Source organism: Bombus pascuorum, chromosome 1, assembly GCF_905332965.1.
Source record: "Bombus pascuorum chromosome 1, iyBomPasc1.1, whole genome shotgun sequence".
Taxonomy (NCBI): domain Eukaryota; kingdom Metazoa; phylum Arthropoda; class Insecta; order Hymenoptera; family Apidae; genus Bombus; species Bombus pascuorum.
This window is the reverse complement of record NC_083488.1, coordinates 25,839,311-25,861,427: the sequence shown is the minus strand read 5'-3', so window position 1 is coordinate 25,861,427 and position 22,117 is coordinate 25,839,311. Positions and strand designations below refer to the sequence as shown.

Genomic DNA, 22,117 nt, shown 5'->3' with positions numbered 1-22,117 from the left:
CCGACTAAAGAACGTGAGCAGTTGAAGCGCGAACGACTGGGGGAAAAAGATGGCTATTCATGATAAACGTTTGACCAGCGAATTAGGTACTGACGCGAAAGCTTCGAGGAAGAGCTATTTGGGACAAAAAGGGGAGCTGTGCATGCTGGAAAACAATTAAAAATTAAAAATAAAACGGGGATGGGTTCCGTACACGAAAAGATTAGTCGTGCTTTATGTCTATTAAGTTCTAGGGGTCAAGTTCAAACGTTTGACTGTTCAATGTCGCATCTTCAAACGTCAAAAAGATAAAGATACTTTTTAATCTTATAATCCTATTACTCTTGTAGCTTTACCTTTTATGTCGTACTTATTTTGTTCCTTTCTTCTTTTTATACCATAGAGATTTACTCCATCGTCTGTAAGGATCAACATCATCAACTGTGATGTGTTTCTGATTTCATTTTTGTTTCGTATTTACTTTGGTTTCTTTCGATGTTACGTAAGATCCCAATTTTGGCGAGAGGAAAACAAGAATATCAAAAATACTACATAATATATGTTTTTCAGAGAAAATACGTGGTAAGCTGCCTGTCATATCTGACGCAAAACAACCAAACAACAAAATAAATTAAAGTATATTTTTCTCGATGAAATATTCTTTAAAAATAATCCCAACTAATAACAATCACGTCTATCTCCTACAAATCATTGCACAATTTCTTTTAAGGAATCGTGATCCATGATTCCAAGTTAGATTTGTGCGTACTACGAATCATCTATTTCTTTCTCGATTCACATCCACGATAATCGAGCCATGGACGATTTAAAGTTGCATTTCATTTATTGAACGACGTCTTTTTTTGAAGCTAAACGTACCTACTGATAGCAATTATTAAGCAAAGCTGAAGCTAAGAAGGTTATAATATAATTGCAGTTGGTTCCTTTTACGAACGTCGCATTCATCGATCGGCTCACGTAAAATTAACTATTCCGTATTATTATCATGGAACTGCTGAATGAACCATTGAATCACGTTTAATTCTCTCGTAGATTATTCCTGAGGAAGTTACGCTCGAAGGAATGCTTGAACCAAGGCTACGTTATGGACGGCCATCCGAAGACGCTGGAACAAGCGAAAACATTGTTCGGCGGAGAAAGTTTAACTGAACTCGACGAAGAATTGGGAGAAGGTGCCGAGACAGATACGATGCAGTCGATTATGCCTGAGTTGGTGGTGTCGTTGGAAGCCAGTGACGAGTTTCTGAAGGAAAGAATTATTCAACGACCCGAGAAAGAGATTCAGGGCACTCATTACACGGAGGAACATATGATGCGCCGTTTGAAGGAATACAGGTAATCGTAAGCGAGCACATCGCTGAATCCGGTTCGAATTGCGTCGATAATGCATTGCCACAGAGCTAACAGGAGGTTAATTAAACGTGAGTCCCGCGGCAAAATTACCATGGTGGTTTCATAAAATTCTAAGAATTATATAGATGGAATCCAGTTAATAAAATCTTGATGGCTCAGCGGCCAGATGCTTTGTAAGAATCTCGATGTTTCGTGAAATTATGTCGCGGTATTTCACCACGTTAAAGTTTTCTTGCTTTTATTTGTGCTGTTTCATTTGTGTCAGATTAATTATAAGAGATCCAATATGTTGCCTGTTGTGATTGTTTAAAAGAAATTTGTTAGTATTACATGAGAAAAGAGAAATCTTTTTAAAAAATGGATTTCAGTGGAAAAGTAGCACATGTAGATTTTTGTCCAAAAACGAAGTATAGGACACGATATATTGAATCTGTATTTGTTCAAGTGAAAAATAGCATAAATGGTTTTTCATGAAAGAATAAAACATATTTTTGTTCCCTACTTTTTAATAGATCTGTTATTTTAAAAAGAACGATGGTTGTGAAATTTTTTTCAGAATAGGTTCAATAACAATTGACAACGTTATTCGTACGACATCTACCAAAATACGTATTTGAAATATCGATTATATAGCGCGTCGCTTATTACGATGCAGCGGAGACAATAAAAAATATTATCAAATCACGCGGTAACTGATGACACGGATTGTTATTAAATCAGAAAACTCGTTGCTATCCGGTCAATGTTTATTACGCGAAATATCAAAATTATTACAATATTGCGCTGTAGTCCGTAATTTTCCATTTTTCCAGAGCTATCAAGACCAGATAAAGCTAAAAAATACTTCGCTTTCATCGCTTTTTTTCAGAAAGAGAAATACCGACGATAATACACCGTTGAATTTTTTCGATGAAATTGAAATTCATCCGCTCATCATCGACGTAGAGGACGATGTATGCCCCGATATGTTCCCCACGATTTATCAATGTCTCCAGAGAGTCGGCCCGCCAAGAAACTACGGTGAGATATGCCTTTGACATTGCCAAATTTGTCGTTTATCATCTGGTTGAGCAGACGGTTTTCCTTCGTTGTCAAGAAAAAGTATGTATATTAGGGTAACTTTTCTGACAGAATCTCTACCAAGTTTTTGTAGAATTTTGACATTGGATATATTAATCTCATCGGCGTTTACGTGCACGAGCCGCTTCTTAATTCCATTTACACAGATCACAACAAACTGTAATTTGTGGAACTTGGAAAACGAGATCTGCATATTTTACATTTACAAACTTATGTACGTTAATTCGTTTCTACTTCGGTCGTTAAATTCTTTTCTTAAATATTCAATTTCATTTCCGTTGTGTTTGACGTGAATTTTTTTCTTACTTTTCAGTAACACATTAGCATAATTTTCTATTGCATCTTCTACTTTCTTAGGATTAACCGCAGAGGAAACGAGGGATGCGCGAGAGCGCGCTGAGGCGGAAGCGCGTGCAACGGAAGCTGCCGTGAAACTACAACAAGAAAGAGAATTTTTGGAACATAAACGTCTACGCGAGGAGAAGATGGAGGAATGGGTTAGAGTTTATTCTTCCGAATCGATGATGAAAATCGATTATTTAGATAGCAAGGAATTAAATCCCTTATTAATCATTCATTTTATGCTCTATAGTAATATTTGTACCGAAACCTTGAACAATTAAAGTGCAATGACATTAAAGATTTCATTACGTTACGGTCTCGTCGTAACATGCTCTGTGTATTAAAAAAATGGAAAGAAAGGCAAATCGTATCAAATAACGAAATGTTTTTAAAAACGATTATTTTGAAGATCAGCTCTAATATCATAACTATATTAGCTTGTATTAAGCGTACGCAAAATGTTTAAGGCGTTTAAATTAAAAAAATGACATAGGGACATTTTTGTATTTCTGCAACTTTTCGAAAGCTATGACCTGAAGAAGTGATAATCTGTCGCTATCAAATCTGGAGGGTACGCTGCCTGCGGAAGAACTTCCTAAGTTAACCCTAAGTTAAGGGTAGTGATTGGACCCACATACGATTGAACGACTTGTCGTCGCTCATCGTATTCACTGCTGTTTTGTGAGGTTATCGTCACCAATCGATCATGAAGTTGGCATTTCAATTAGATCAATGGCAAACCAACAATTGCGCGAAAAGTCGGAAAATTATATCGGCTAAAAGTAATTATACATGAACGCTTGAGAAAGAAACTAAAGCTTCTGCATACACCTAATATATTTACGTCTTAAACGATAATTAACCTCGATTTATCGGTAGCGAAGAAATAAAGATCAATTTGGAAGTTTCAGTAGACCAAGTTTTTAGTAGATAGAAACTCGGAATCCAGTTGGCCAAGTTCCATCTGACATCACATATACTTATTGAAAGTTGTGGTCGATTAAAGTATCATGCTTCATTTCGTTGGACGGCTCCTAGGAGGAAACAAACTCTGTTGATGGATATGCGAAGTGGTACCTTGACTTTCTTCGACGATTCCCATCTTACTCCTGTCATATTGAACGATTGTTCGACTAACTTTCATCGAATATTCATTATACAATATATCACTTTTATAAACTTCCAACTATAATAAATTTTTATTTATTCTGCCTAATCCTCCAATAAATGTGCAACTTTTACCATTAGTTAAAATGAATATTTTATTTTATTTATTTTATTTATTCAAAGAGAATAGATCAGTCGTTACAATACGTCACATATTTACACTAACAGAATAATCATTCATCTGCGATATTAGCACAAACTTTGCTGGACTATTCTGATGCAAAGGAATTAACGAATGATTTGTCGTCAAAAGAAAAGCTATTCAAAACATTCATGTGACCAATTACATACGACACGATTTTTTGAAATTTCCCAGCGCTTCCTTGTTTCGCTTTTGTTTCTCTATTTATAAAAGGTATATCCTTCCATTGTGGAATTGGAAGGACACAGAGATCGTTGTGTTTCGCGAGAACAGAGGGACAATTCAATAATCTTGAATTAAAATGAACAAAAAAATGAACTGGCTACAATAGATGAAATAGAATCCTGTTTATATCGATTGTTTGCCTCGTGTCGTTTTCTATTAAGCAGACGAGTTGTGGTATGTACGATATGAAATCTGATTCTAGTAGCGGTTCCTTTACAATGGTATCGTTCTAACGTCGAAAATAAAGTTCCTCTTTAATTTCATTTGCTTTAAACGCTTTGCTAACAAGGCATCCCTTCTTTCATGAACGATATCTGTATTTTTTATTCATCAGTTGTTTACCCTCAAATACGTAATTTCCATTTCAGATTTAATATTGTGATAGCTGGAACCGTTTATTTATAAATTCGTTTGCTGTAGTTCAAACCATGATTTCTTGCTTGAAAGCTAAGTCTCGAATAAAGTTATTTAAGTTTCAAATTATTATGTCACAAACTAAAAATAAATTTGAAGTCGTGTTATAATGACAAACGAAGCTGCACAGCCATACCCTGTTTATCTATAATTTTAAACTACCTTCTATAATATATTTTAACTTTTTTCATTATGCTCGTTATGTGGTAAATATATATAGACATAATCCATGGAAATGATAAAAAACGGATTACTAATTATATACTTATTATTTCTTTTTACAAGTCGTGCGTTTTAATGATAATACACCCACATAGTATATAATAGTAATGAGAATAACTATAATAAATTTTACTTCATCAATTTGCAGTTTTCATTTTGCCATGTATCGTATCGTATCACGGTATTGTCGGTAACCGATGGTTTTTGCTATCTTGTATGACGTATACAGATTCGCGGCATCTTTTGTGCAACAAATCAAAAGGCTTTTCGTAGGTATGTGTGTTCGTTTCAGTTTCGTGGATTTATGTTATCGTTCCGCGACTCATGAAACTTTCAGCATTCGCAAAGTTACTTTCGGCCATGATAAAGTAGCTCGCGACAACGAATTTTGGAATCCGGTCGGAGGAACCGATAGATCTCATTTGTAATTCTAATTCGATCTTTCTTCGTTTCTGTTAAAATATTATGATAAATAACGTCTGCTGCGTGGAATGTGATCGAACATGTTTTTTGTGTAGCTTTTTATATAAAAATATCCTTCATTGATGCTCGATTAATTCGACACCGTTGGATTTCGCGCTGACCTTTTCAGCCAAGGTTTAGCATTCCTTGGCCTGTTAGATGTTTCTCTTTCGTTTGTCATCAATAACGGCGCGTGATTTCATATGCGGACGAAAAGATATTATGCATGTAAAAAAAATTGCTTTTAAAGAGAAAAGCCGATAGAGAGATGGAATTTTCTTCGGATCATCAGTCGCGAAAATTGAGAAGTTGTTATCGAGAAAACCTGTAATAACAGTTGGAATTCTGTCCAGAAATCGAACACGAAACCTTGCACTTTATCGTTGACATTTCCTAAAAATGTTCCATATAAAAGAATAATAAAGAAAGAGGTAGTTCATTTCTGAGAATGGTGTTCTTTCTAATTTATTACTTTAATTACACGTTATATAATATAGTAAAGGCGTTCTCCATCGCAATATCGGCACTATATTTCTTACCAGAGATAGGTGTTTAAAAATTGAGGTCTTCTATTTTATCGGAATCCAAAAGGATTTAGTGTCTATAATAAAATTAGTAAAGTAGCTCCATTACAAATCGTATAAGATAATTTACGATCCTATTCATCGTAAAAAATGTTTCTTCGAATAATAAATTTTTCTGTCCATAGACGAATTTGATGGAGAAGTTAACGGAAGAGCAAGAAGAAAGACTCTGTCTAGCTGGCTTGCCTCTACGCCACTATTTGATGAAGTACGTGTTTCCAACGTTGACGCAGGGACTCATCGAAGTTGCAAATTTACGTCCGGACGATCCTGTCGACTTTCTCGTGAGTCGAAACTTCTACCAATCGTCTTGTCACTTAAACGCGCGTTTGATGTTCCGTCGTAATTATCTGGCAAAGTTCTGTCTTTCCTGTGCTCTCTTTTTGATGCAGCTCATTTTCCTCTCGGTGGTTTAAGCGATAAGAAATGAACGTTACTTGTCGAAAAAAGAAAATAGCATCGTATTTGGTAGAACTTCAAACCGATTAATTGGAGAGCAGAAATATTCAGCCGTGATTTTTAAGATTCGTACAGTTTTAGTATGAAATTTTGTACATATTTCTAGATTACATATGTTTATTAGACGTAAAATATTTATCGAGAAGAAGGATGAACTTTTTTACAAACAATGTATTTTTCTTTCACTTATCAAGCTGCAAATTAAAATAATTAAGCAGATTATTTAACAAATTTATTCCGGATTGTTTAACGAATTAAAGCTGTAGATTCAATTTTTTCAATACGAAAAATATGTACCTTGATTTCTATTGTAAAATTTTAGTAGAACGAAAGAAATGATATAAAAATGTACCTACAATGTATTCCATCAGTTCTTTCTCCGTTTGAATAACCTAACCAAACTTTTTCACCTCTTTTCAAGACCCCATTACGTATAAAAAATTCTCCACTGAATGTATTAATCAAGGGAGAGAGCTTTTTCACAAAGTACGTTCCCTGGTTTTCAATCAATTTCAAATATTTTTAAAAGTCACTATTCTCTCCTTATCACGTAGCTTAATTTTTTACAAATAATGAACCATCAAATAAAAGGTGATAAAAAATTGAATTTTGCATATGTAGACAAATGGCAGTCCAAATATATTATATTACATTCATTCGAACGTTTCTACCATTTTTATAGTACGTCAACGAATCGATAAAAAAATCAGAAATCGTTTATCACGATGGTTCACGTGTGTATTAAAGCAATTTCCGTTTCATCGGATTTATCGGGAATATTCAAAAATAATCGTCGATCGTTGATAAGCACGAAATGAAACTAATCGTCAGGGGGGTTGGATTAAAACGGATATTTTTTAGGTAACGTATCGATCCGCGCTGGTAAACTGAGACGCTATTGCTTGTCCAGAAGGGGATATTGAATTTCAACTGGTGGAATGGCCACTGATACCACACGGATGCCTCGTTTCAAAAACAGAATTCTCGTTGAATTTTGGTATTCCCTATCGTACTTCGCACATATTGATCGAAAAGTTGCCGTTTGCTTCCATTTGATCGAAATTATCTTTCGTACGATATATGTAGCTATGTTCTTTATTCCTCGATTCTGAATTTCCATAATGCACGACCAATAGTATTCTTTATCCAATATTTATCTTTTAAAAAATTTATTTCTAGTATCAGGGTCTAAATTTAAATGTCTATATATATAAATAAGCTTGTCAATTTTCTCTTTCTCTACAGACTAACAAATAACGTATCGATCATTTATTAATATCATTTAGTTTCCACGATCCACAAATATCTTTCAACATCAGAAATTCGTTAATTTGCTGTGAATTAACGTTCCTCTCTTTAATCTTCAGCAATATCTACTTCACCAACCTCATTTAACATTTTCACACTAGAATGCCGCTGGAACAATAACTGGCTATCACATCTGTAACTTTGACGTATCGACATCAGCAGATCCGCCTCTCACGATCAGCCAACGATCCACGTCGAGACATCGACGATGGGAACGAGAGCGTGACGAGGTTCAGATTAAACTAGCGGTCGACCACCCTACTGTAACCCCTTTCGTCGTTAATTCTCGGTTCGAAGAACTTCGGAGCTACGACTCCGAGGTCGAAGCACGACACGCGTATCCATCAAATGTTTGCATTGAAAGACATCGTCCTATCGATCAGTTTTTTCTTTTATGTAAGGTGAAGCAGGATACGACGAGGGACGTGGTCAAAAGGGAAAGGAAGAGTGAAATATCGACGAAGTAAATTCTTATTACCTTCACCGTTTTCCCGACGGGCTTCCAACGACTCCTGTCTCGCACTTTGGTTTGTGGTACGTCCTTCGACCGTCTCCTGTTTAAGGGGTTGCTCTGTGTATCGAGTCCTCGTTACGCGAACCGTTACACCCCTATACGTTCCGCGTTTTATGAGCACGTGCACTGAAACATGTCCTCGATTTCGGTGCCTGTTCGTTGCTGAGACACCAGCCTCGTTCCCAACATTGATGATCCTTGCCAAGGTTATTTAGTAATAATAGAATTAGGTCAGTTCTTCATACGATTTTCACGAGATACAATAACGTTTACGAAGCTCACGATTTGAAATTAAGGATGGTCTGTCTAAGATTTTGTATATATAGGAGCTTGTATTATTTACGATATTGGTTAATCTTGAAATCGAATTATCATTTTTTGTAAGTTTGTTGGGCAAAAGTGATAGGGAATTTTTATGCTTCTCGTCATCATTATTTCGACGAATAGTGGTAGTTGGAATTTTTGCATTTCTCAAAGGACAAAGGAAGAAAATTTAGAAATGAGGGAACATAGAAATGGCAAACGTCTTATTATTCACTTTGAAGAAAGTGAATATCCACGATTAATAGAACACAGCTGCCTTGTACAGGAATTCGTCAATTAATAATATGAGTGTATAGACAAGTTATAAAGTTGAATCCATTTCATCGTATATTATCTAATATAACTACGTCCTGCCAATATTGAGTAACCATTATTGAGTTCCAACATCAGTTCCGATATTTTTTTTTAAAGCACAAGTGAGTTTAATTTCCAGCGAAACTTCGGGACTTCTGGATAGTAAAAGTCCAATGGCTTGACTCTCTCGACCCGTCCCAGCTGTCTGTCGTTTTAGCGACAATTTTCACGCTATAGCAGATCGTCCGTTGCATCATCAAACGTAAAAGCGTCAGTTGAATTGGCGAGAGAAATTGCATGTAACGTGCGCGCGCGCGTGGTTCAATGTACTACACTCTGCCGCGTGGAATTTTACGATATCGTCGCTCGGTAACGTGGTGAAAGTTTTCGCGGTCGTTACAACCGCATGAACGTAAATGTAATACGTCGGGCGACGAACGGTGCTTTCGCGTCCCAGGTGTTTATACCTAGTGAATAATCGACGCGATATTGCGGCGAGCGTTTATTATGATTTACCGGCAACGCTGAAGAGCTTCGTTGTACGCGATTGCAAATAGTCGAACCGCTTAGTTGTGTAATTATTCGATGGATAAATGGAAACTGTGCATAATAAAAAGAGGAAAAGCACTTATTATACCTTGCCGTTTTACTGCTTTTCCATTTTAATTTCTATATGGCTTTAGGTTTTGTAAATTTCTTTTATTTCGTACTTGTGCAGGACAATGTACAACTTTGCTTCTTTGCGTTGTCAGATAAAAACTTAAAAGGTTTTACCGAAAACAGAAGTCACGCGTGCTTAAAAGAGAATGTTGAAAGTGACGCCTCGTTAGAATTCGAAAGTTGATGCATTCGAATGTATTCTTTTTGAAATATTATATGTTCTGTTAAAATGTTCTTTCCCCATTAACTAATTTCATTATTCCATTTCATGTGCTGCTTCCACAATTTTTTCTTTCCGGAACAATTTACTCCTTAGAAAATTGTCGATGTGTGAAAAAATGAAATTCTCTGGGTGCAAGATCAGGTATATAGGAAAAGTTTCATATTCTCCTCTCTGAAATTTTTACTCTGATTATTTGCAACTTGACCTGATATTGCGTTATTCATTTCCTTTGCTCATACTGATGGAGTCAAAAGAAGGATTTGGGAAGCTTTAGATATTTCCCGCTGATCGTTGTCGATTATTTCCAGCAATATATTCTGCGATCTTATTGTCGATTATATTTTCCGGGTTTCCCCTTGGTTCATTTTCCAATGAAATATCACCAGTCTTAAGTTTCATCAACCAACCAACCAATGTCGAGCTGCTTTCACATTTACAGAATCTTCTTCGAATGTTAAATTTATGTTTTCGGGAACTTACGTGGCGTGATTCCCAAGTTTAAATCTGTGTAATAATGTCATGCGAATATTTCGACTACTCATGACAGTTAATAATAACCTTGTAATATTTTTACCATATATTCTATTAGTTTTCGATTGATATATGTCAGAATAAATTTCTGCTTTCCTATTTAATGATAGGATAAAATTTGATGGATGATACTGACTGTCCCGTTAGATTTAAGCTTGGAGAAACCGACATTTCATATGCATTAACGTAATATGTATTTCGAGAAAAATGGGTAAGGTAAGAAGATCTAAAGAATGTATTTTTTTTTTTTAACTTTTATGTGAACATTTCTTTTGATGGAGTTAGCTAATATTTAAGCAGCGCGGTGTTAGCATTAACGATTCCGGTAAGTTGGAATTAATTTGAGTAAAAACGGTGTAATATGGGATTAAAAATGTGAAGATGTAATTTGAAAATTAGCATAACGACATATTATTTATCAAGATTCATTTATAAAACGTTAAATTAGAACAGGAGGAAATGTAAATTCTACATTTTCTAATTTTTAATTTAAGACGAAGGAGATTCATGCAAAATTATGAAATTATTAAAAATATCATTTTTAAAGATCAAACAATATGTTATAATGATATTATCAATAATAATTTATTACTTTACAATATGGAACAACTAAGCTAATATTTTGTAAATTAATCGGTCAAAAAATGTTACCACGATTAACAGGTAATATGTAACATTTTGAGAACAATACACCGTGTCGCCAATTTCTAATACAAGGCGCAATCTTGTCTGAAACACACAATAAACGACATACTTGCGAACTGACTTTACTGTACAATATGTGTCATCCTTTGTTACGTGCTATGCAGGGTAACGTATAATACAAGTTGTGTCTATCTTACAACAAGAAAAAAAATTCGTTGATCAGATTATAGCCGAGACAAACAATAAGCCGGGACTCAACCCATATTTTTCTCAGATGACTGATTTGACCAATTAATCCAACTAGTTTGTCGACAAACTTTTCTTCTCAAAACTCACCATAAAAGCAGCTAATGCGTCCCTGTGCTCTCTGACAAATGCGGCGATTTTCAATTTCGAATTCCGTGTGAAATTGATGTATTAGAAACGATACCAAAAGGTATCTCAATGCGTTGCTGTAACTATTAGGGATTATCTCTCACTGTTTATTTCTCACTATTTACAATGGCTCGCGTCTATAGCAGAGTTTCTTAGTCACCTATAGATTAATTTTCTTAATTGGTCTAATGAATCAGTTTACAAACCGATCTCGAAATGTTCACTGTAATGCAGCAATTTGTATTTTACTTAGACTAGGAATAATTTCGATATTGAAATTTAGATGAAGGTTTTCATGGTTTGACTTTATAAGGCTGATAAGTAATTCGTGTATTACTTTATAATATATCATCTTATATTCTTCAAATTGCAAACATTATCATTATCTCTCTTTCGAATATCAATGAAATTACAGATTTATAATAAAATAAGTGGAAAATAAAAACAGTGAAATTCCATTTGCAAAAAATATCAAGACGTGCTAATACTTATGACAGCAAATGAATATCGAACTAATCATTAAAATCACATCTAATTAATATGAAATTCAGATTACGTATATCCTCAAGGCAGCTTCTTTGAATCATCCCAATACGTCGTTGCGAAGTTTCCAACTAGTTGAACGACATATTACGACAAGTTAAATAAATATCAGAGAAATTTCAAAGCAGTGGTAGGTATCACTACCAAGAGATAACAACCGTATTTCGTAATAACGAGATAGTATGCCCGACACTACGTCGTTGTTACTTGGTGAGCTTTAATAAACAAACTTCTGTCATTCACCATAACCCAGACTCGAATTTACCCCCTATAACGGGGATGGAAATTAATGATGAGCTGTGCACTGATTGCCTGGATGACACGCGACGTAAATTCAAATTACAAAACTAGACGTAACAATGTAACGTGACAACCATTGAATCTCTGAATATCAATCTTCTTCTACAATTTCCTTTGAGATTGTATCAATGCGGGAACTGAACTACTTAAAAAATATCGAGCACTCTTTGCTCGATAAAATATTACTATATAAAGGTTCGTTAATGTTTGTTCCATGTGGTCCAACTGAATGTTATATCCGTCTACTTAGGTACACGCGTATGCTTTTGTTCATAAATATGCTGCACGATCGTTGACTTTATACAAAACGCGATAATTGTAATTATTTTACAAGACAATCAGGACGAGTTGCTAAAATATTGTGTTCATTCAAGATAACGATCATGGACATACTGCAAAGATCTTCGAGAAAAGGTAAATTTAATGTAGAAGAAGTGAATTTGTACGAATTGCAGAAAGATTATGGATTAATAAAAATACCTACATATTTGCCTCCACAATTCTCTCATCTATAAATTTCATAGGGAAAATTTAAAGTGAGCTAGGAAACTTCGAAAAAATTTACGTAAAGCAGTCTTCTATAAATTGTATTGTATCTAGTAGTTATGAACGAGGATGTATGTACGTTAATGTTACATTAATTCAATTAACGTATTTGGTTGCACTGAAATCATTAGATCGTTGTAACTGTTTCAAATAGTAGAACAACAGGTCGAGACTGAAACGTATCTGTGCTTTCATACGCAATCAGGCTTCCGAGGTTGGCAGACATTATAATTCTCTTGCTCGTTCAATTACGCGAACCAACGAGATTGGAGTTCGAATGAGGAGATATACTCTTTTAATGAGGAAATTGATTTATAAGATAACGATAACAGTAACGAGTCATTTGATTCTCCCGTTTGATGGTAATAGCTTCTTCTGTAAAATTTTATTGAATATCAGAGTTCGAGATACAGACTACTTCAGCAGAGAAGGAAATGTTCCAAGTATACCATTCGGGATTTCGGTTAATTTGTGGTAATGGCTGATAGCAGTATCACCTTGTTGCGTGATCAATATATTACGAATGTAAATTGCTCACATTTTATAGTTGAATAGTTAAGCAGTAATTCGAGAATCTTAATACTGAAAGCGAGGAATTTATACTTAACAATTTAGAGAAAATAAATTATTTTTTTATTATAATATTCTATTATACGCAATAAAGAATAAAATTATTATATTTTTGTCATCTATGATATTTAAATTAAATTGTATCCTGACAAGGATAAGTAAGTGTTGAGAATACGTTTCAGCGTTAACGCGCGCAATAATAAACTTTACGAAGTAACCTTGACTGAGCTTTAACTGTGAATCAGTTTAGCGGAATATTTCCTACGTCCCTTTTAACAACCTTTAAACGTCGCCTTCGGCGAATTTCTTCTTTGAATTATCTCGACGTATTTCTGAGGAACGCAAAAAATATCTCGAAAGTAAGTCTAGCATAAAACGGTTAGATACTAAATGAAAACTTAGAAGAAATCATTGATGCATCTCTCTTTTATTTACCCAGTTACTTCTAAATTAGAGTTTAAAAGAATGAGGGGCTAAATTAATCTAACCGTAACCACTTTAGAAAGTTGTTTAAAAGAAGTTAACTCTTTAGGCAGACGGTTTGCAAATTTCTATGAATAAACTGCGAACACTATTTGTCGGGCATATCGATTCTTCTCTGTTCAAACAACTCTCATATTCTCTTGCAACCTTGAATTGTTCAACGGTCTTGACATACTGATTTATCTAATTCCTTTTCTTTTTCAATATGTTCATGAAATAAAAAAAATGCAACAACGTAATCTTATCTGACTAAAAGAAGCAAAACAATGAATTTTTAATATAATCTAGAAAGCTTAAATAAAATAAAAAAAAAAAAAAAAATAGCAGGTTCTAAATAAAAATTGAGCAGAAAATACCAGTGTATTTTTCCCTTATCTCTTGCCTTCCATTAGTTATTTAGTACAGCACTTACCGCAATACGTGAATGTTCATTCATAAATAAAAATGGGCTATCTCGTATAATTTTTCGTGTAACGTGAACATAACATCGACTTGAGGAATGGGCAGAACATTTCAAAGGATAGCTGTTTCCCTTTTCTTTTTTTGAGGAAAAAATTTTGTTGGTAAAATAAATATGTATTTGCAGCTTGTTCAGTTATGCTATTTTTCTAAAAATCGAGGCGATACATTTTCTTATGAAAATTGAATAAATTTGTTTATAAGTGGTAACAATATTGAGAACAAAGCTGTGAAAGAATAAGGGTAAATTATTTAATAAATGGATGCCCATTAAATATAAAGGTAATTTTTCTCGAACGTAATTAACGGAAATAAATGACCGAGTCGCTTAAACTCGGTTTAAACTTCATTAGATACACACATACGCGTTAGTTTGCAACCTGAACACGCGAGCCACCCTCTCAACGATTAACAGATACTTGATTTAAAGAGTGCATCTACATTTCACACTTCAATTTTAAATCACATCACTGCAAATTATAATAAAAGGAACTAGATTACAACTCTTCTTAAACAGATTTAAAGAAAATTAGCATAATTTTTCTAAATAAAAATTATATCCCACAAATTTGAACGTTTATCGCCATAAAAGAACTACTAACCGATAAAGTAGAAGATAAAAACAATTTGTCTGAGGATAAAAACAATAATCTCTCGGAATTTCAACGACCGTATCAATTTCATCGAGTCTATTCTCAGCGGAACAAATTCGAATAACTTTCGCGATTTGCCACTGAAAGTACCGACGGTCACTTGTGCGATTCTCTATTTCCGGAACTGAGGTCGTACTTTTTATTCCTCCTTTCCCTTTTTATTCGCCTCGATCCTGACGCGGAAACGTCGAGAAACAGGAAATGTGTTGACGAGCGTCGGAATTTATTCGTTGAAAAGTAAACACAATGTAACAAGGCCATGGTTAGAGTGGGAGAAACGGGTCAGGGAGTTAGAAAACGGGAGGCGACCCATTTTTTAAAAGGGCCACGTGCACGTATCATGCCAATGCATCAATGCTTCCGGAAAGAATATCGAAAGATAGTCCATTCTGCTGACTGCATACGTGTTGTTTTCGTTCCACGTCTCCATTTATTTTGCTAGATTTAAAATGAGATACGAAGGATCGTGTTATTTATGAGGCGTTTCTATTAGTTGTAAGGAATATATATTTACATGATTTTATCGTGAATAGAATAGTAGAGGAAGATTTCGTGAAGAAAGAAAGTCTGTAAATTTCTGTAGTATTTTCTTCGAAGAGTTTGGGATACCATCATCTATTTGCGGTCTTTTATTGGGCTTAATGGTCTGTAATATTTATTGGTGTTTATTTATTATTATTACTTTCAGTAATAGAAGTGATCAGTGTTTGTCTTCACTACTGGCATATTAACTTTTATCGTCTCAGTTATAGTATTGAGCATCGTTGTCACGGAATCATCACAGTAAACAGTAGTTAACCATCTTCACAGACAATTCGATCTTTCATTCTACATCAAAATAACATAGTCGTTGGTCTATACGATTTCATCCACTTTCTAATCCTTTCCTAATTCAACTCTCTTTCAGGCTGAATATTTATTCAAAGAAAATCCAGAGGGGAAAATGTTCGAGCCAGAATACACAAACGTGATGGCCTCGGTTCTGGAAATGATCGACAAGTACGGCAACTTCGTTCTTCCCGAAGAAGAAGTCAGCGACAAAATGTTTGAATTTTTGAAACGGGAGCGCAGCAAGTCGGAAGAAGTGATGGATAGTAGCGATATAGACGTGTGCACGAGTCGGAAGACCTGTATCACGCCTTGTTTCACGTATGAAGACACGGACACGTACGAGGGAGAAGGAGAAACCGAACGGACAATATCTGAGCAAATCTACGACAAGGAAGATTGACGGAGAGTTCTTCCCGAAGGACCTGGACGTTAGGTCGAATTGCGTGGCAATTAATCAACACGTGGCACGACAATGACAATATTTGACTGCTATCGTCACCCGAAGTTCCTGTAATCTGTTAAGCTCTGCATACTAATACCCTACGTCTCCCTTGAATCTGTTTAAGAAGACATTTACGTAGTGTGACGGCTGGACTGTGGATGTTTATGCATTTATAGGAAATTTGAATACTTGAAAATGTACAGGATGTGAATATACAGAATATTTAAAGCAAAGAATTTCACCACGTTCAAATAACGAAATAAATATTTATTTTGGTTTTATTCTTGTAGGTGTCTTTCTAAAGATATAAATTTGCATAAATATCTGCAGTTTAGCGATACCTTGATTCGGAATATTTGTTTACAATGTATGCTAATTACTATAAGTGACAACAAGTTTTACGTTGTGATCGTGTCATGACTCAAAGTACATTTTGATGTAAGTATAGAAATTGTCGATGCAGCAGATACGTAATATTTTACCAACATTCAAATTTACGCACCTATAGCAATATAAATAAACACCTTTTTCCAAGCCTGTTATATTGATTTCATTCTGACAGCAACAGATATATTTTATTAGTTTAATGTTAGTATCTTAAGAAAGAGTTTATGAAAATGTGACTATCTCTTTTAAACCTTTTTGGCGAGCAACAGATGTCTGTTTAAGAATATTATTCAACCGGTGGAGGAAACCGTGGGCTGAGTTACATCCACCATAGATCAGGCAATTGGATTCAATATATTTAAAAATAAAAAGTACTCTAATCTTTCTCTTTCATAAATATAAGGATATTCTTGGAAAATGCAATTACTTTTATAGACTTGAATAATCCTTTCTTGCACGTTACATGTATAGTATATTGGAATAAGGTGGACACTTTACGAGATATTTAATCCAACAAGATTATTTAAAAGATAAAGTGCCCATTTCTTAACGCGAGAGACTTAAAAGAAACGAAACAAAGTAAATTACCTAGAACTATGTATGACTACCGTAATGGTAAAAACAATTTAACATAATATGTTCATTCCGTTCCAATTAAACGAGCCCACATACTTTGCGAAGAGCGAAATGACTTTTAAACCACTTGTTATATACCGATTGCCTACATAATTAATTATACTACACTCACGTACGACATATTTTCACGGTAAAAATATAAAAATTTCTTTGAGCCATTTCACATATTCAACATGTAAGATTTTTTCATTCTAATTACCTTTATGTACCTAATTCTAACAGAAAAGCTTTTATATTTCAAAAGATATAAACAAAACATTACTTCCAAATTCTTTGTATGCCTTTATATAAAAGTTTTTCCTAAAAGAAATATCTCCAAAAATTTGTATATGTACTATCGAAATATTCTGCGTTGTAAATGTATTAGAACTTCATATTCCGAATTATCTTATTTTTCCAAACTAAAACACAGTAACCAAGTTTCAGCATCCTTATGAAAAGAAAACAATCTAACTGTACAAATGCTATTTAAATATTATTAATTTATTTCCCAATAGTATCGTATATTGCACAGCGCACGAAGTAGAATGTACCGCTCGAGTCAGACGTAGCCTGTTGAACATCTGTCACCAGAAGGATGAAGCGACAGAAACCGTTCATGCATAACCACAATTTACATATTTATAATTAAATTTACCAAACAGAGACACTACACGAGAAAATGTAAAAGTATGTAAGAAAGAATAAGTTATGGAGAAACGTAGAAATACAGAAATAAAGATATGAAATGTAAAAATATTCGAGAGTTCTACGTGTTCGTTAGAACCAAAGGACGAAACGTGGAATCGAATTTCTTTGACGCGATACAAAATAGGAAACGCGTAAGTTTCGAGTTCATCAGTCAAATGTTACAGACCTTGACCGATCCGTGGTCGCAGATCGGAAACAGAAAAATCTACCGTGAGAATAATTCGTCTGTCGCAAATTGCACGTCAAAGAGCCAATTTGACCCTTCCTCTGTGTATGCCGTACATAACAGAAAACCAATTATCGTAGAATCTTTTGCAGGATAAAAGCATTATATTATAGCCCTAGGATACAGGAAGACCAGCAGCATATTGCTGCATAGAGGAAAAGTCAAAAAGTGCTCGTCGACTGTAGCCAATAGCGTTGTTTAGATTCGTTTCGGATTCGATGAATACAATTCCAACGCGATTATTCGTTCAGAGCACAATTACCGTTAATCTGGTTCTAAAAGAAGATACATATAAAGTGGTTACATCGAAATGCAATAAAGAAACGAATGAAAAGTTGTCGCAATAAATCGCGAAAGCGTACGTTTGAATTGTAAATTTATTTTATTGTACGCGTTTGTTGATCAAATGTATTTTTACGTGAGACTCGTTATGTTGAGTGGAAAATCTTGTTGTATTAATAAAGGAGGAAAAAGAGAAAAGGAATAAATGAAACAAAAAAAAATGAAAAGTAGAAAGGTAGAGAAATGATGAAAAGGGAAAACACTGAAATTTCCGCAAATGTGATATTTAAGCGGATCAAAAATCCCTGGTAATGGAATGCGTTGATTATCAGTTGGATGATACATTAATATTTCCCTGTGAGAAAGCTCTCGTGAGCTTAAAATTCGTATCCAGAAGACTGTGAGCTCTATATCGAGCCGTAGGCGGTCTCACGGGGCCAAGGACGATGCACATTGTTCCGCGTCTTTAATATGACGTAGGTTTGCTCCTTTCGCCGTGAGCGCTCGTACTATCGCGGTTTACCTTTTTCGTGTTTCCTTTCAAAACAAGTGGTAAATTGTTTCACAACGTAACAGCCGAACAACGAATAGAAACAACTTGTACTCCAACTTTCCATTTCTTTTATTGGTGTCGTAATATACGCATTTGGAAATGTTCCGTTAACTAACATCTATAAATATCGCGTGTATACTACGAATAATCGAGTAGTGCAATAAATCACAGTATTTACGTTGTCGTTTTTATCATTGTGCTATTTTTGCAGCGTTCACCGCGCTGTTGTTTTTTCTTGCTTCCTTTCTTAACTTTTTATCGGACGGTTAAGAGAAATTATTACTTTTAAACTTGACAACGAACCATTATCGATTCCCCGTAAACATAAATAGAATCAATGCGTGCTAAGATAGGAATGAGCACAACGCCTACACGATCGTCCCATATCGGCTGAAAATATGTAATGATAATAAATCACGATAGGCGAACGTTCCAAACAACGCAAAAACTTCTCATAGGCAAACGAAGTTTAACTAAACTATGGAGATATCGATGTGGCGGGAGTCTGAGCAAGTACGTAGGAGGATGTCGCACAAATTAGTTTGACGTCAAACTTTGACCAACATTCCTTAAACTGAAGCCCTATATCTCGAATTAACAACAACATAAAAATAAAACAAGAAAATATCGATACAGTCAGCTTTAACAAAATACTCGTTCCTCATTTTCACGCAGTAGTAAGAATTTTCAATTACGTGCTCGAACGATCGGGAATTGAATGCTGGGAACTCTATAGTACTGTGCTTCAACAGGTAAACGTTCTAGTGACTCAGTTAGTTTCTCGGACAGCTCGCTTTGATCGGCTTTCGGAAATATCGATCGGCGATGATGGTTAAAAACAAAGGTACTTTTCATACAGGAGCATCCTTCGTTCGAACGTTCCGACGTCGAATAATAGGACGATAGGTCTATTTAACGCGAAGCCGCAAAGCGCTAATCGGCCTTAAATCTTTGATTTTCCAGGGGAATAGAAAGCATGCAAAGGGTACGTAGGATCGAGAGGAATGCTGAATAATTTCGCAGGAAGAAAGTCGTTCCGACACGACGACGTCTCGTACGCCGTGAGCTACGTATATAGACGAAGTGCAGTCAGTATATCTGTATCTTCAAACACCTGTTAGCAGCTCGTGTGGGCGGCTCGCTACATCGCCTTTAAATTCTCACCACGATTAAGCACGAAAAGCCGCTTCCTCTCGTTGTCTGTTCACGATCCAACCGAATCGTAATGTCCCGTTACGGTTTAACGTACGCATGCCGGACACGCGTTTTCCTTTCTGTCTTCAACGCGTCGTTTACACTGCACCAACCGTATAATAATACCACTTATGATACGAACATGAAATCGTACTATACGTAGACACACTCGCCGAAAATAGAAGAAATAAAAATTAAAATATTAATGAAATCAAATATAAAAACTTACCGGCGTGGCCTTGCACGGAATAATTCGCTTCCTCGCTAGGAACGATAGTTTCCTCGAGGACGCTCTCAGAAGCGGTCTTAACGACGCCCATATCCGGTTCTATTTCTCTGATTTTGCTGTGACGGTGCGTACAATCGGCGTGGTACACACTCTAAGTGGATGCGACGAAGTGAGGTTGTTCGACGACGATTAACTCGGCTTGATCGTGCCGCGTTGTCTGCCGTTGCCGGAATGCGCGGCGCCGTTTCGTCAACTTATTGCGTCTGCGTCCGCGCCTGCGTCCTCCGCCTCTCCCTTGAGCCCTCTATCCTGCTCCTCTTCCCTCCTTGACCCTCACACCGGTATATCCTACCCCTCTATTCTTCCTACCTCTCCGCATCCTTGTTCCTTGGCCAGCAACGCGTCACGGGACGGGGAGCAAGGCAATCCCTAGGCCAGGGTGAACACGTAGCCAAGAACGGAGAAGCGGGAAAGGGAAGAGAACGGTATGTATATGATGGTGATGGTATACTGGCGGTGGTTTGTCTGTGGTGGTACGTCAGTGATAGTGTGCCGGACTAGGCTGCCGTGGCTCGACGCGTCCGATAGCTACGGTAGGGGGTTGCTTTGGCCGCTTCTGCCGCCGTCAACATGCTCTCGCGCGAGATCTCGCGGCAGCGGCAGGGTCGGGCGGGGTGCGCCAGTGCCATGGCACACAGGGGCAATGTCGACCAACTGGGTCTCGGTGAAGGTCTCGGCTAGCACAGCTACTCGTGTTCGATAATGCATCCTTCTACCTCGCCGTTTTTCCTCTTTCGATCTGCGTTTCAACGTTCCTTCTCTTTCTTTCTCGATGCCTCCTCTCTTTCTATGATTTCACCGTCGACGGATCGTTGTTTGCACCTCTTGTTCCATAGCAACGTTGGCACTTCTATTATGCCTTAAGACGTCACATTTTATGTTTTATATATTATCATTACCGAGCAAATCCATTTTATGGTCCCCAGAGGGCTGAAATTACAGTATCTCCCTATCTATCTACAATTAATATATACGCAGAAAGTATCTACAGATTATCGAGAGTATGCGTGGAAGATGTCTTTACCTGCGTAATCCTGCTCTAAAACATTTTGTGCTTCCCTTACGAGTAGGACTATCGGATCCAACATGTTTGCAGCACGTGCACGTCCTTGAAAACGTGCGCCGCTATAGATAGACGCGCGGGTGCATGAACCACGCGCACTCTCTAATCTAATTGCTGCGTTTTATTCGCACGATCTCAATCTTCGCTTCGCACGAAATTACCCGATATTGTACCTTTAAGCCCTACATCAACGTTCATCGACAAACTATCTTTTCCCTTGTAGCACGTGTTGCGTGATTGCGAATCAAGCTTTATGTAACGTAGTTCCTATTGGAAGTAGATAGATCAACGTAAGCCTGTGTTCCCTAAGAATTTACGAGCGTCCTAATCCTCGCAGCGATTAATGGAATCCCAACAGGAGCTTCCAGCATTTTCCTCGGTGCTCCATAAAGAATAACCATGAAGAATTTATAAGCATCATCAAGTACTCTACCAAGGATCGTGTAAATAGCAGTCCAAGGATAAAAAGGCGGATAGATTTATTAATCGAGGCATTTCTCGCGAGACCCACCCCTTCCTCTTCTTCTTTTCTCTAAAGCCCTCGGTATCCTGCGTCGATCCTGACATTTCATCCTCATTATCTACGCTACCTCATTGAATTTCGTCCCTGCCATATGGACGTCACGTGGCGCGAGGTCATGTGCTC

At 36.3% G+C, this 22,117-nt stretch overlaps 1 protein-coding gene across 1 annotated transcript in view; it reads right to left on the bottom strand.

The window, feature by feature from the left end:
- Positions 1–20,603, bottom strand: part of LOC132915113 (synaptotagmin-10-like) — a 53,639-nt gene extending 33,036 nt beyond the window's left edge. Inside the window, exon 1 of the mRNA XM_060974797.1 lies at positions 20,349–20,603. Within this exon, the coding sequence (XP_060830780.1) occupies positions 20,349–20,439 (91 nt within the window). The 5' untranslated portion in view covers positions 20,440–20,603. The remainder of the gene's footprint in view (positions 1–20,348) is intronic.
- Between the last annotated feature and the right edge of the window lie 1,514 nt (positions 20,604–22,117).